The 13,846-nt window shown below is 34.8% G+C and overlaps 2 protein-coding genes across 5 annotated transcripts in view; both read left to right on the forward strand.

The window, feature by feature from the left end:
• Positions 1–4,064, forward strand: part of hivep1 (HIVEP zinc finger 1) — a 77,450-nt gene extending 73,386 nt beyond the window's left edge. For all 4 annotated transcript variants that reach the window (XM_057827357.1, XM_057827358.1, XM_057827359.1 and 1 more), the window contains one exon: positions 2,340–4,064. In XM_057827357.1, the coding sequence (XP_057683340.1) occupies positions 2,340–3,200 (861 nt within the window). In that variant the 3' untranslated portion in view covers positions 3,201–4,064. The remainder of the gene's footprint in view (positions 1–2,339) is intronic.
• A 4,338-nt stretch (positions 4,065–8,402) lies between these two features.
• edn1 (endothelin 1) lies at positions 8,403–12,185 on the forward strand. The gene is made up of 4 exons (XM_057828191.1): positions 8,403–8,765; positions 8,858–8,999; positions 9,104–9,256; positions 11,671–12,185. Exons 1-4 carry the CDS (start codon positions 8,705–8,707, stop codon positions 11,702–11,704), a joined length of 390 nt encoding a protein of 129 aa, XP_057684174.1. The 5' UTR covers positions 8,403–8,704; the 3' UTR covers positions 11,705–12,185.
• Positions 12,186–13,846: the final 1,661 nt, after the last annotated feature.

The raw sequence follows: 13,846 nt of genomic DNA on the forward strand, positions 1-13,846 counted from the left end.
AAATGATAACAAGAACGGTGAGCAAAAATCCCAGAACCTCACAGGGGGACCTAGTGAATGACCTACAGAGAGCTGGGACCACAGTAACAAAGGCTACTATCAGTAACACAATGCGCCACCAGGGACTCAAATCCTGCACTGCCAGACGTGTCCCCCTGCTGAAGAAAGTAATAATAATAATATATAATAATGCATTTTATTTATAATGCACTTTACATTTGAAAAACAAATCTCAAAGTGCACAAGTACAAAGTACACGTCCAGGCCCGTCTGCGGTTCGCTAGAGAGCATTTGGATGATCCAGAAGAGGACTGGGAGAATGTGTTATGGTCAGATTAACCCCAAAATAGAACTTTTTGGGAGAAACACAGGTTCTCGTGTTTGGAGGAGAAAAAATACTGAATTGCATCCGAAGAACACCATACCCACTGTGAAGCACGAGGGTGGAAACATCATGCTTTGGGGCTGTTTTTCTGCAAAGGGACCAGGACGACTGATCTGTGTAAAGGAAAGAATGAATGGGGCCATGTATGGAGAGATTTTGAGTGAAAATCTCCTTCCATCAGCAAGGGCATTGAAGATGAGACGTGGCTGGGTCTTTCAGCATGACAATGATTCCAAACACACAGCCAGGGCAACAAAGGAGTGGCTTCGTAAGAAGCGTTTCAAGGTCCTGGAGTGGCCTAGCCAGTCTCCAGATCTCAACCCCATAGAAAATCTGTGGAGGGAGTTGAAAGTCCGTGTTGCTCAACGACAGCCCCAAAACATCACTGCTCTAGAGGAGATCTGCATGGAGGAATGGGCCAAAATACCAGCAACAGTGTGTGAAAAGCTTGAACTTTGACTATACTAAAAGCACAGAAAGGGTAAAAATTTGTAGGGGAAAAAACACAGTAAACAAAGTACATGAAGTGAAAATCTAGTACAAGTACTAGGTTTCAGACATCTTAAAGGGTACCAGACAGAAAGACATGTAGAGATACTAGAGAACAAGATAAATGTTAATACGAGTTAAAATAATTTGATATTATAACCCCTCTTAATATTTTCAGTTAAATAAAATTATTTTAACTAGTAGGTCGACATTGTTTTTGACGTCGCAAGGCGGTGACGTCATATGGGTGCGCTGCAGGACTTCCACATTGTCACTCTTTAACTACATACATACATAAACACGTCATCGGTTCTGCCCTTCCAATTTGAACCCCAGTGGAACATTAATGAGAAGGACAGAAAGAGCAAAATGAACAGGAAAAATGGCATTTGTGTGTCAAGTTCGCTAGTGACAGCACTCTCCTGCTCAGGGCTGGCCCAGGCCATTTGGGAAAGCAAAATAATGCAAAGGGGCCCTATTTTTGGCCCACCATTTCGTCACAGTGTACTGTGAAACCCATACATGCAATCCAACCCATACGTCCATATTTTGTATATTAATCAAATTTTGTTGTACTGCATACTTCAAACTTGTCACCCCAAATGATTGTCAGTACTTACAGTAGATAGCGCCAAACCATTTTCTAAAAGAGGAAAGAAAGAAGTTAAGGAAGAACTTTTATTTTTTTAAGCTTGCAATAAAGTATCAAAACTCACAAAAGTCAAATAAAGCAAACTGAAGTAAACAAAATAGAATATAAATTAAGCAATTGCCAGATTGGGGGCCCCCTTGTGGTCAGGGGCCCTAAGCAGCTGCATAGTCTGCGTATAGGCTGCTCCTGCTCTAGTGACGAGAGCAGGAGAGTGTTTGATGTCAAAAACTGTTTACAGATCTTCAGGGTAAACTATTGTGTCATCCAACTTATTCTAATAGTATTATGGAGATAGTTAGCTTCTCAAGATACAATTGGATATTAGGCACAAAGGACCCGTACTGGGGGGGGGGACTACGCCGTCAGCCAAGTGACAAAACGCACTAATTGGCTTGATCTCTAATTAATTTAAAACTCGCCAACATACCCATGTGACACTGCCCTGCGATGTCAACAACAATGGCGAGCTACTAGTTAAGTTTTTGGTTTAAAATTTTAAAAATGTTAATAAAACAAAAACATTAAGAGGGGTTTTAATATCAAATTATTATAACTCATTCTAACATTCATCTTTTAAGAACTACATGTCTTTCTATCTGTGGTTCCTTTTGAGTTCACAAAATGACCACTTTTTTTTTTTAAACGACTGCTCCCATACCGACTGTTTTGTCTCCGGTATTGCATTTGACTGTTCCTGGCTTTGGCTGTGTATTCCATGCAAACAACGATTAGCGTTATCCGTATCGTGAAAAACTGATTATTAAACAGTTATGTTTATTTTGAACATTAAATTACCAATTTTGTCTGTTTTAGGAGGCATCTCCGGCAAAAATCGAATCCAGCACCCCAGTGGACCGAAGCACGCAAACCTCCAGCACCCAAAGTCCGACGCACGCATCCCTGCAAGCTCCGAGAACGGAAACCCGCCTATTCAGCCACCTCCCTCTGCACTCTCAACAACCCTTCCGCTCCCCTTACAACATGATTCCCGTCGGAGGCATCCAATTGGTTCCCGCCGGACTGGCGGCTTATTCCACCTTTGTTCCGATCCAGGCCGGCCCGGTTCAGCTGACCATCCCGGCCGTTAGCGTCATCCAGCGAAACGCCAGCCCCGACCCTTCGGACTCCTACGCGCGGCCCCTCGTGATCCAGGAACCTGTGGCCAACATGGTGGCGTGCTTCCCCCTGGGTCAGGGTAAGACTGTGGATACGCTGAACCTCATGGGACAAATGTTACCCCAGCAAGGCGTCGCGCTACAAGTACTAGCCGCTAGCCCCACCTCCCAAAGCAGCACCGGTACACAAACGCACGTGCCAAACCTGCAGATTGTCAACATCGCCCTTCCCGCCATCATTCCCTCTCTCAGTCCTCTACCTCGTTCGCCCGACTCGCTTCGACAACCTTCCCGAACTGGAAGCCCCTTAGCTTGCGCGGACGCACCCCGACCGGTCCTGGCTTCCCCAGAACTGACTGCGAGCGACGCTGCAGAGCTAACGCAAACTTTGGAGAAGGTCGAAGGGGAAAAATCCAACACAAGTCCAGAAAAAACCACCGCAGTCCCTAAAGGAGACGCGCCAAAGACAGTGCCACCTGCGTCCAGCTGGCAAACCATCCTCAATGACTATAACGAAGTTTCCAGCGACGACGAAGACAGACTGATCATCGCCACCTAAGGAACTCCTAATTGTTGATTTTGTACGTAATTGTAGTCACTTTAAGACTGAAAAACTCTTCTTCAGGGGTTTGTTTCTTTACAAATCACCTTTCAAAGCACAGACGCTGACATTCATATTCTACGTGCAATCTTACGACCAATCTTTTTTTGTTTCCCCAGACAAAAAGTTTTTGTACATGTTGTATAGACGATCGTGCCTTTATGGAGTTTCTTGTTTAGGAACCTGTATATAATTCCGTATAAAGTCAATCGTGGCGGCTTGCGTTGATGTATATACGCATCAAAATGGAGGACTTTTCTCATTCGTAAATTTATTCAATTGTTGTACTGTTTCTATGGATAATGGGGCAATGTTCATGTGTACAAATGTTGTGTTCAACTATTTATTATAATCCATCTAGTGCCCATTTTTTGGTCCATCGGTATGTGCAAAACGGTAGCTTTACTTTGCTGTATTAATATTCAGATCTGTATGAGTAAAGATTTGTTTACAAACAACTGTGTTGAAAAGCCTACATGTCAAAATGTATTTGACGTCCATCGCCGTCGATGCTTCAATCGATCACTTCTTGTATGAGAACCAAGCATCTTTGCAGGGAGAAGCTCCTGTTGCAGTCCATTCATAAGGTGACTCATAGATAATCGTCACAACACATTGGCGTTAAATGGGAAAGTGGCGGTGAAAGGGAACAGAGACATCTAGTGATCAAAATGTAGAAGTGCTCCAAAGTTTATGAAATGGATTGGAGAAGAAAGCATCTCCTTTCCACACTATGGGCCGCGGTGGGTGCGGGTTTGTTTTCCGACCCCTCAAGAGGAAACCTTTTCACGGAATAATAAATTTAAAAAATTATAATAAAAATGTAAAGGCATTAAAAAATGACCACGTATAATAAGGCTTTTTTTTTTTTTAACGACCATGTATAGTAAGACTTTTTGTTTAATGACTAACTTAAAAAAAAAAAAATACAAATATACTCAGGCATTTAAAAAATTGACAATGTATAGTAAGGCGTTTTGTAAAAATAAGACGTTTATGTAAAAGATCAAAGAATTTATAGAAAGGCATTTAAAAAACAAAAACAAAAAAACAAACACCTTACTATATATTAACGACCATGTATAGTAAGGCGTTTTTGTAAAAAAAGAAAAAAAAGACCACATATGTTTTTTTAACGACCATGTATAGTAAGACTTTTTGTTTAATGACTAACTTTATAATAAGGCTGTAAAAAAAAGACCAAATATACTTAGGCATTAAAAAAATTGACAATGTAGCGTAAGACGTTTTGTAAAAATAAGACGTTTTTGTAAAGTGTTCTACAATAGGGCGTTTTTGTAATAGATAAAAGAATTTATAGAAAGGCATTTAAAAAAAAAAAAACACCTTACTATATATTAACGACCATGTATAGTAAGGCGTTTTTGTAAAAAAAAAAAAAAAAAAAAAAACAATATATACTAAGGCGTTTTTGTAAAAAAAAAAAAAAAGACCACATATAATGTTTTTTTAACGACCATGTATAGTAAGACTTTTTGTTTAATGACGAAAGGCGTTTTTGTAAATATATATATATATATATATATATATATATATACTAAGTCGTTTTTGTAAAAGAAAAAAAAAAATGACCACATATGTTTTTTTAACGATCATGTATAGTAAGGCGTTTTTGTGAGAAAAAAAAATATATATATAGTGAGGCGTTTTCGTAAAAAACAACCATGGATACACATTTTTGTAAAAAAAAAAAAAAAAAAAAAAAAAAAAAAAAAAAAAAAAGGCAATGTAAACAGACGTTTTTGTACAAAATAAGCGAAAATATAAAAATAAAAATAAATAAAAATATATATATAGTAAGACTTTTTGTTTAACAACCATGTATAGTAAGGCGTTTTCGTAAAAAATTTTTTTTAAAAACGACAAAAATACAACACCTTGCTATATATATATATATATATATAAAACGACCATAAATAGTAAGGCGTTTTTGTAAAAAAGAAACGACTATACTATAGTAGGGCGTTTTCATGAGAAAAAAAAATGTAAACAAGCTGTTTTTGTAAAAAAAAAAAAAAATTTATAAAAAGCCGCTTTTAAAAAAAAAACTCCTTAAACGACCATGTAAACTAAGGCGTTTTTGTAAAAAAAAAAAAAAATAGTAAACAAGGCGTTTTTGTAAAAAGAAAATAGGTATGTATCGTAAGGCGTTTTCGTTAAAAAAACGACCATGGATACACTTTTTTGTAAAAACAATGTAAACAAGCTGTTTTTGTAAAAAAAAAAAAAAAATTTTATAGAAAGCCGCTTTTTAAAAAAAAAAAAAAAACGCCTTAAACGACCATGTAAACTAAGGCGTTTTCGTTAAAAAAAAAAAACGACCGTGGATAGTGAGACGTTTTTGTAAAAAAAAAAAAAAAAATTGTAAAAATAAATAAATAAATATATAAACAAAAATGTAAACAAGGCGTTTTTGTAAAAGATAAAAAAATTTATAGAAAGGCTTCTTTTTTTGTTTTTTAAACATTAAAACAAAACACCTTACTATATATTAACGACCATGTATAGTAAGGCGTTTTTGTAGAAAAACAAAACATACAAAAAAAACCCAACAATGTATACTAAGGCGTTTTTGTAAAAAAAAAAAAAGACAATGTAAACAGACGTTTTTGTGCAAAAAAAGCGACTGTACTATAGTGGGGCGTTTTTATGAAAAAAAAAATGTAAAAAAGGCGTTTTTGTAAAAAAAAAAAAATATATATATAGTAAGGCGTTTTGTTTAACGACCATGTATAGTAAGGCGTTTTTGTTAAAAAAAAAAACGACAAAATTAAAACACCTTGCCATATATATATATATATAAAACGACCATAAATAGTAAGGAGTTTTGTTAAAAAAAAAATGTCAACAGACGTTTTTGTAAAAAAGAAACGACTATACTATAGTAGGGCGTTTTCATTTAAAAAAAATGTAAACAAGCTGTTTTTGTAATAAAAATAAAAAAAAAAAGTATAGAAAGTCGCTTAAAAAAAAAAAAAAAAACTCCTTAAACGACCATGTAAACTAAGGCGTTTTCGTTAAAAAAAAAAAAAACGACCATGGATAGTAAGACGTTTTTGTAAAAAAAAAAATATATATATATAGTAAGGCGTTTTGTTTAACGACCATGTATAGTAAGGCGTTTTCGTATCGTAAAAAAAAAAAAAAAAAAACGACAAAAATAAAACACCTTGATATATATATATATATATATATATATAAAACGACCATAAATAGTAAGGAGATTTTGTAAAAAAAAAAAAAAAAAAAAGTCAACAGAAGTTTTTGTAAAAAATAAACGACTATACTATAGTAGGGCGTTTTCATGAAAAAAAAAAAAAAAGTAAACAAGCTGTTTTTGTAAAAAAAATAAAAAATTTATAGAAAGCCGCTTTAATAAAAAAAAAAAAAAAAAAAAAAAAAAAAAAAACGACCATGTAAACTAAGGCGTTTTCGTTAAAAAAAAAAAAACGACCATGGATAGTTAGACGTTTTTGTAAAAAAAAAAAAACAAAAAAAAAAAAACACCTTACTATATATTAACTACCATGTATAGTAAGGCGTTTTTGGAGAAAAACAAAACAAAAAAACGACAATGTATACTAAAGCGTTTTTATAAAAAATAAACGACTGTACAATAGTAGGGCGTTTTCATGAAAAAGACAAAAGGCGTTTTTGTAAAAAAAAAAAAAGAAAAAAAATACAAGACCATGTATAGTAAGGCACTTTTTGTAATAAAAAAAAGTAAGGCTTTGTAAAAAAAAAAAAGAAAAAAAAAAAAGAAAAAAGGTATATATTGTAAGGCGTTTTCGTAAAAAAAAAAAAAAAAAAAACGACGATGGATACACTTTTTTTGTAAAAACAAAAAAAAAAAAAACAACAATGTAAACAAGCTGTTTTTGTAAAAAAAAATGTAAAATATTGAAAACCGCTTTAGAAAAAAAAAAAAAAAAAACGCCTTACTATATATATATATATATAACTACCATGTGTAGTAAGGCGTTTTTTGTAATTAAAAAAAAAAAAAAAAGACTGTAAAGTAAGGTGTTTTCGTAAAAAAAAAAAAAAAAAAAAGCATTGTAAAGTGTTTTTCTAATAAAAAGGCGTTTTAGTTAAAAAAACAAAACAAAAAAAACGACAATGTAAACAGACGTTTTTGTAAAAAATAAACGACTGTACAATAGTAGGGCGTTTTCATGAAAAAGACAAAAGGCGTTTTTGTAACGATCATGTATAGTAAGGCATTTTTTGTAACTTAAAAAAAGTAAGGCTTTGTAAAAATTTTTTTAAAATGACAATGTAAACTAAGCCGTTTTGTAAAAAAAAAATGTATCGTGACGGGTTTTCATTAAAAAAAAAAAAAAAAAAAAAAAAAACAACCATGTATAGTAAGCCGTTTTTATAAAATAAAACGTATGTATCGTCAGGCATTTTCGTAAAAAAAAAAAAAAAAAAAAAAAAAAAAGGACCATGTATAGTAAGGCGTTTTTGTAAAAAAAAAAAAAAAAAAAAAAAAAAAAAGCTTGTTTAGTAAGGCAAGGCTTTTCGTTTAACGACCATGTATAGTAAGGCATTTTTGTTAAAAAAACAAAAACGACAATGTAGCCGTTTTTATGTATCGTAGAAGTCGAAGAAGTATAGTCTTTGTTTTTTTTTTAACGACCATGCATGGTAAGGCTTTTTGTTTAATGACTATGGTAAGGTTTAAAAAAAAAAATACTAAGACATTAAAAAATGACGATATATAGTAAGGCATAAAAAACATTAATAATCACTTTTAGTTGGGCTTGAAACTGTGACCCTCTAAACCACTAACTACTAGAGGTACAACCAACTGCGCCACTTCCGAGAATCGAGCGTATGGTATTTCTTTAGCAAAAACCATCACATACTGTAAGCAAATTAAAAATAAATAAATAAAAGTTTAATAAGACATAACCTATTGGCTGCCATTGACAGCGCGGGACGTCCAATCCATTAAAAACCAGTGGAAATGGTTTGGACGTCCCGCGCCGTCAATGGCAGTGAGGCATGATCATTCACCCATACACATTCATGCAGTCTTGAACTGGAGTCAAAGTCCGTCTTTTACTGCATAGCGAGCACATTAACAATACTGCCACCTTGTGGCCAATTAGCGCAAATAGCCAGTGTGGAATGTCAATGAAATTCAGGCATTTCTGCCCCCGCCTGTTTCTTTTTCTTTTTATCAGCTCACAGACACGCATTCGTCTGGGGAGAAGCCAGACAACTGTATGGCGGCGAAGGAGGAGGAGAAGAAAGGAGGAGGAGACGCACTTGTATAAAGCCGACGCGTGGGGCCAAAACATTCACTAACAACGACAGCAACTTCAGCGCTCACTTGCAAGCTCACTGACAGACACTTTTCATGCAACCTATTGTTTTCTGACCTCTACTTTCTCTTGGATTATTCCTTTTTTTGGAAACCTCCAAGCCGAGCGATGGATATTTACATTTTACTTTCCGTTTTATCTGTATTGCACTCCTGGATTTTAAGCACAGGTAATAAGGGCATTTCAATTGATTTGAAGCAATCTAAATGGCTCTTATTGTGTCTAAAAAAGATTTATTCATTGCATATTTCTCCATTTCAGCACTCGCAGCTCCCGTTGACACGACCCCCAGCGTGTCGCAAGTGCGCCATGTGCGCAAAAAGAGGTGCTCCTGCGCAACGTTCTTGGACAAGGAGTGCGTCTATTTCTGCCATTTGGACATCATATGGGTCAACACGCCTGAGTAAGTTTCTTTTTCAATAATGTCAACATTAACGTTAGAAAATACTTTAAAAATGCCACAAAAATCCTAAATTTTTCATCTCAACTTTAATCATCATTTTTCAGGCGCTTGGTCGCTTATGGGCTAGGTAATGCCCCCAGAAAGAGGCGTTCAGCCCAGGTTTCCAAGGCAACAGAGGCCCCCCGGTGCCGGTGTCTCCATCCGGGCGACCTCACCTGCGACCGATTCTGCCAAAGGCTGGAGGAGGACAACCTCAGGTGAGTTGTTCACGTAACTGCACGCTATATAATGAGCTGGTAACGATGTAATCGCTCTTTGTATTTGATGCAAGTGTGGAGTAAATTTCTGGGGGAAAAAAAATCTCTTTTAACATGTTTGGGCTTGCTTGAGTGTATGGGATTGCCATTGGCGATGATAGACGTCCAATCCGTTTTGAATGGCGGCTTTGTAATACGTAGTGTAGATTCATCGCAGACAGATTGAGATATCGAAACCATCGATTCATTGCACACTTGTCTATTACTCTATTAACTCATTCGCGGCAAATGATCTTGTCAGAACCCATAGATTAATCGCAAAATTCCATCATCACAAATTTAGCAGACAGATTTGTGTATCAAATTCATCAGTTAGTTGCAAAATTATACAATAGATTAATCTATCAACTCATTCACTGCCAATGATCATGTGTCCGTGACACAGACATGATAGATGTCTAATCCATTTTGAGTAGCAGTTTTGGAATACGTAGATTAATCGCAATATCAAAAACATCAATTCTCTGCGTACTTGTTAATCTATTAACTCATTCATGTCAGAATCCATAGATTAATCACAAAATTAGATCATTGCTAATTTAGTAGACAGAGTAAGATATCGAAAGCATCGATTCATGGCTCACTTGGTAATCTATTAACTCATTCGCTGCATATGATCTGTCGAAACCCAGAGATTAATCGCAAAATTCGATCAACACAAATTTAGTAGGCAGATTAATGTATCAAATTCATCAGTTAGTTACAAAATTATTCAATAGATTAATCTCTTTTTAATTAATCTAATTCATTGCACACTTGTTAATCTATGAACTCATTCACGTCAGAATCCATAGATTATTCGCAAAATTTTGATCATCACCAATTTAGTCGAAATTCATTGCACACTTGCTACTCTATTAACTCATTCATGGCAAATGATCCGTCAGAACCCATAGATTAATCGCAAATTCCGATCACACAAATTTGGTAGACAGATTAACGTATCAAATTCATCAGTTAGTTGCAAAATTATTCAATAGATTAATCTATTAACTCATTCACTGCTAACGATCATGTGTGTGACATGGACGGTGATAGACGTCGAATCCATTTTGAATGGCAGTTTTGGAATACGTAGATTAATCGCAATATCGAAATAATCAATTCATTGCACACTCGTTAATCTATGAACTCATTCACGTCAGAATCCATAGATTAATCGCAAAATTTTGATCATCACTAATTTAGTCAAAATTCATTGCACACTTGTTACTTTATTAACTCATTCGTGGCAAATGATCCGTCAGAACCCATAGATTAATCGCAAATTCCGATCATCACAAATTTGGTAGACAGATTGATGTATCAAATTCATCAATTAGTTGCAAAAACATTCAACAGATTAATCGTTTAACTCATTCACTGCTAACGATCGTGTGTCTGTGACATGGATGGTGATAAATGTCCAATCCATTACTACTGGCAACATTAGAATCCATAGATAAACTGGCAAATTTCCTTGATCACAAATTTAGCTGGCAGATTAATCAATCGTATCCATCAGTTTGTTGTCGAACTACTCAACAGATTAATCTATGAACTCCTTAACTGCCAATGTCTGCGCTATGGACTGTGATAGATTGGATTGGTAGCGTTAGAATCCACAGATTAACTGCCAAATTTGCCTTATCTCAAATTTAGCAGGCAGATTAATCGATCGACTCCATCAATTTTCTGCAAATCTATTCAACAGATTAATCTATGAACTCATTCGCTGCCAATGATCACACATCTGTGCCATAGACAGTGATAGACGTCTAATCCATTTGGATTGGCGGCGTTAGAATCCATAGATTAACTGTCAAATTTGTCTATTTAGAAGGCAGATTACTTTCTCAAATTCATTAATTTGCTGCAAAGGTTATTCAACAGATTAATCTATGAACTCATTCACTGCCAATGATCACGCATCTGTGCCATGGATGGCGATAGACGTCTAATTGATTGACGGCGTTAGAATCCATAGATTAACTGCCAAATTTGCTTGATCACAAATTTAGCAGGCAGATTAATCGATTGAATCCATCAATTTGCTGCAAAACTATTCAACGGATTAATTTTATGATCAAGACTGTGATAGACATCTAATCCATTTGGATTGGCGGCGTTAAAATCCATAGATTATAAGACAAATTTGCTTGATCGCAAATTTAGCAGGCGGATTAATCGAACGAATCCATCAATTTTCTGCAAAACAGCAAAATTATTCAATAGATGAATCCGTTAACAGTCAATGATCACGTGTCAGCAGCATCGATTTGATTGGTTGGGATGTGTATGGATTCAATTGCAGCAAACAGGTGAAATGACCAAAACTCAGTGCTCTAATCACATTTTTTTCGTTTCGATTGCAGGGAGGACACAAAAACGAACACTAAAACCCCCTAAATGTTACCTCATGGACACCAGTTGGACGTCGAGCGCCTCCATCTTGATTGCAGAAACGCAGATGAGGAGATCCCGATAAACTGAAGACAAGATTTTTTTTTTTTTTTTTCAACTTTCGCAACAGTGTTCACTCCATAAAGAACATTTATCATCATTTCAAGATCCTACCCCCCACCCCACCAACTGCCATCTATGGATTATTATCCTTCACCACAACTTGGATGCCTATCTAATCAGGAATAGGCCATTCTGGGACTGCTATGCAGTATTGTAGCGCATGGGAATTCTGATTTCTTGGTTCTCCCTTAATAAGTATTTCAATCCTCACCGTGTTAAGTCTTATATATTGCTGTATTTATTTGTAAATTTAATAATCATATTGGTTGCATGGTATTGTTTGTCATTTCTGTGAAATGTACTGACCTCAAGATGCCAAATTCTGGCCGCATATTTTAATAAATTTGTACATGTTTATTTAAAAAGTTGTGCCAGCTTATGTGTATTTCTTAACTGTTTGTATGTTGACTTGAATAGAATATAAGATAGTAATAAAATCAATATAAATTAGGGCTGTCAAAATTATCGCGTTAACGGGCGGTAATTATTTTTAAAAAATTAATCACGTTAAAATATTTGACGCAATTAACGCACATGCCCCGCTCAAACATTAAAATGACAGCACATACAGTGAAAAGTGTATTTGTTGTGTTTTTCGGAGTTTTGTCGCCCTCTGCTAGCGCTTGGGTGCAACTGATTTTATAGGCTTCAGCACCCATGAGCCTTGTGTAAGTAATTATTGGCATCAACAATGGCGTGCTACTAGTTTATTTTTTGATAGAAAATTTTGCAAATTTTATTAAAACGAAAACATTAAGAGGGGTTTTAATATTAAATTTCTATAACTTGTACTAACATTTATCTTTTAAGAACTACAAGTCTTTCTATCCATGGATCGCTTTAACAGAATGTTAATAATGTTAATGCCATCTTGTTGATTTATTGTTATAATAAACAAATACAGCACTTATGTACCGGATGTTGAATGTATATATCCATCTTGTGTCTCATCTTTCCATTCCAACAATAATTTACAGGAAAATATGGCATATTTTATCGATGGTTTGAATTGTGATTAATTCCCATTAATTCCGATTAAGTAATTTTTAAGCTGTAACTAACTCGATTAAAATTTTCAATCGTTTGACACCCCTAATATAAATATAATTTAAAACAATAACACTCTGTGAGCAACTGCGTGACCACAATCCTTCCCACGTATTTTAATAATTTTTTATATGATTATTTAAAAAGCTATGTCAACTCATGTGTATTTCTTAATTGCTTGTACTAGTATGTAAACTTGTTTAATCAAACTTAAGACAATAATGAAATCAACATAAATATAAATGAATTTAAAAAACACTGTGAGCAACTGCGTGAATCAAATTCTGGCCGCGTATTTTAATAATTTTTTATATGTTTGTATAAATGTCAAATATGTTTATTTAAAAGATATGTCAACTCATGTGTATTTCTTAGTTTATTGTATGTAGACTCATTTAAAAGAACATAACATAATAATAAAACCAAGATTAATATAAATGAATTTTAAAAAATTGTGAGCCAAATTTCGGCCACGTATCTTATTAAATTTGTTATGTTTATTTGAATGTTAAATATCAGGGAAGTCCCCGATCCAATCACGTGATTGCACCATTTTATAGAGCATCTGAATTGGTTGAAAAGGATTGAGTTTTTAATCCAGAAATACAATGGCATTGCTAAAAGAAACAAAAATACAGTTGTGGTGAAAAGTTTACATACACTTGTGAAGAACATAATGTCATGGCTCTCTTGAGTTTCCAGTTATTTCTACAACTCTGATTTTTCTCCGATAGAGTGATTGGAACAGATACTTCTTTGTCACAAAAAACATTCATGAAGTTTGGTTCTTTTATGACTTTATTATGGGTTAACAGAAAAAGTGATCAAATCTGCTGGGTCAAAAATATACATACATGGATCTGAAAAAGCGAATCATTGACTTGAACAAGTCAGGAAAGTCACTTGGAGCCATTTCAAAGCAGCTGCAGGTCCCAAGAGCAACAGTGCAAACAATTGTTTGTAAGTATAAAATGCATG

Source organism: Corythoichthys intestinalis, chromosome 22 (genome assembly GCF_030265065.1).
Source record: "Corythoichthys intestinalis isolate RoL2023-P3 chromosome 22, ASM3026506v1, whole genome shotgun sequence".
Classification (NCBI taxonomy): domain Eukaryota; kingdom Metazoa; phylum Chordata; class Actinopteri; order Syngnathiformes; family Syngnathidae; genus Corythoichthys; species Corythoichthys intestinalis.

What these genes read in the sequence shown, in the direction of transcription:
- edn1 (XM_057828191.1), top strand. Translation starts at nt 8,705, where the DNA reads ATGGATATTTACATTTTACTTTCCGTTTTATCTGTATTGCACTCCTGG. An exon ending in CTCCTGGATTTTAAGCACAG is followed by an intron (nt 8,766 to 8,857) that starts GTAATAAGGGCA and finishes TCTCCATTTCAG; the next exon opens with CACTCGCAGCTCCCGTTGAC. An exon ending in CTGGAGGAGGACAACCTCAG is followed by an intron (nt 9,257 to 11,670) that starts GTGAGTTGTTCA and finishes TTTCGATTGCAG; the next exon opens with GGAGGACACAAAAACGAACA.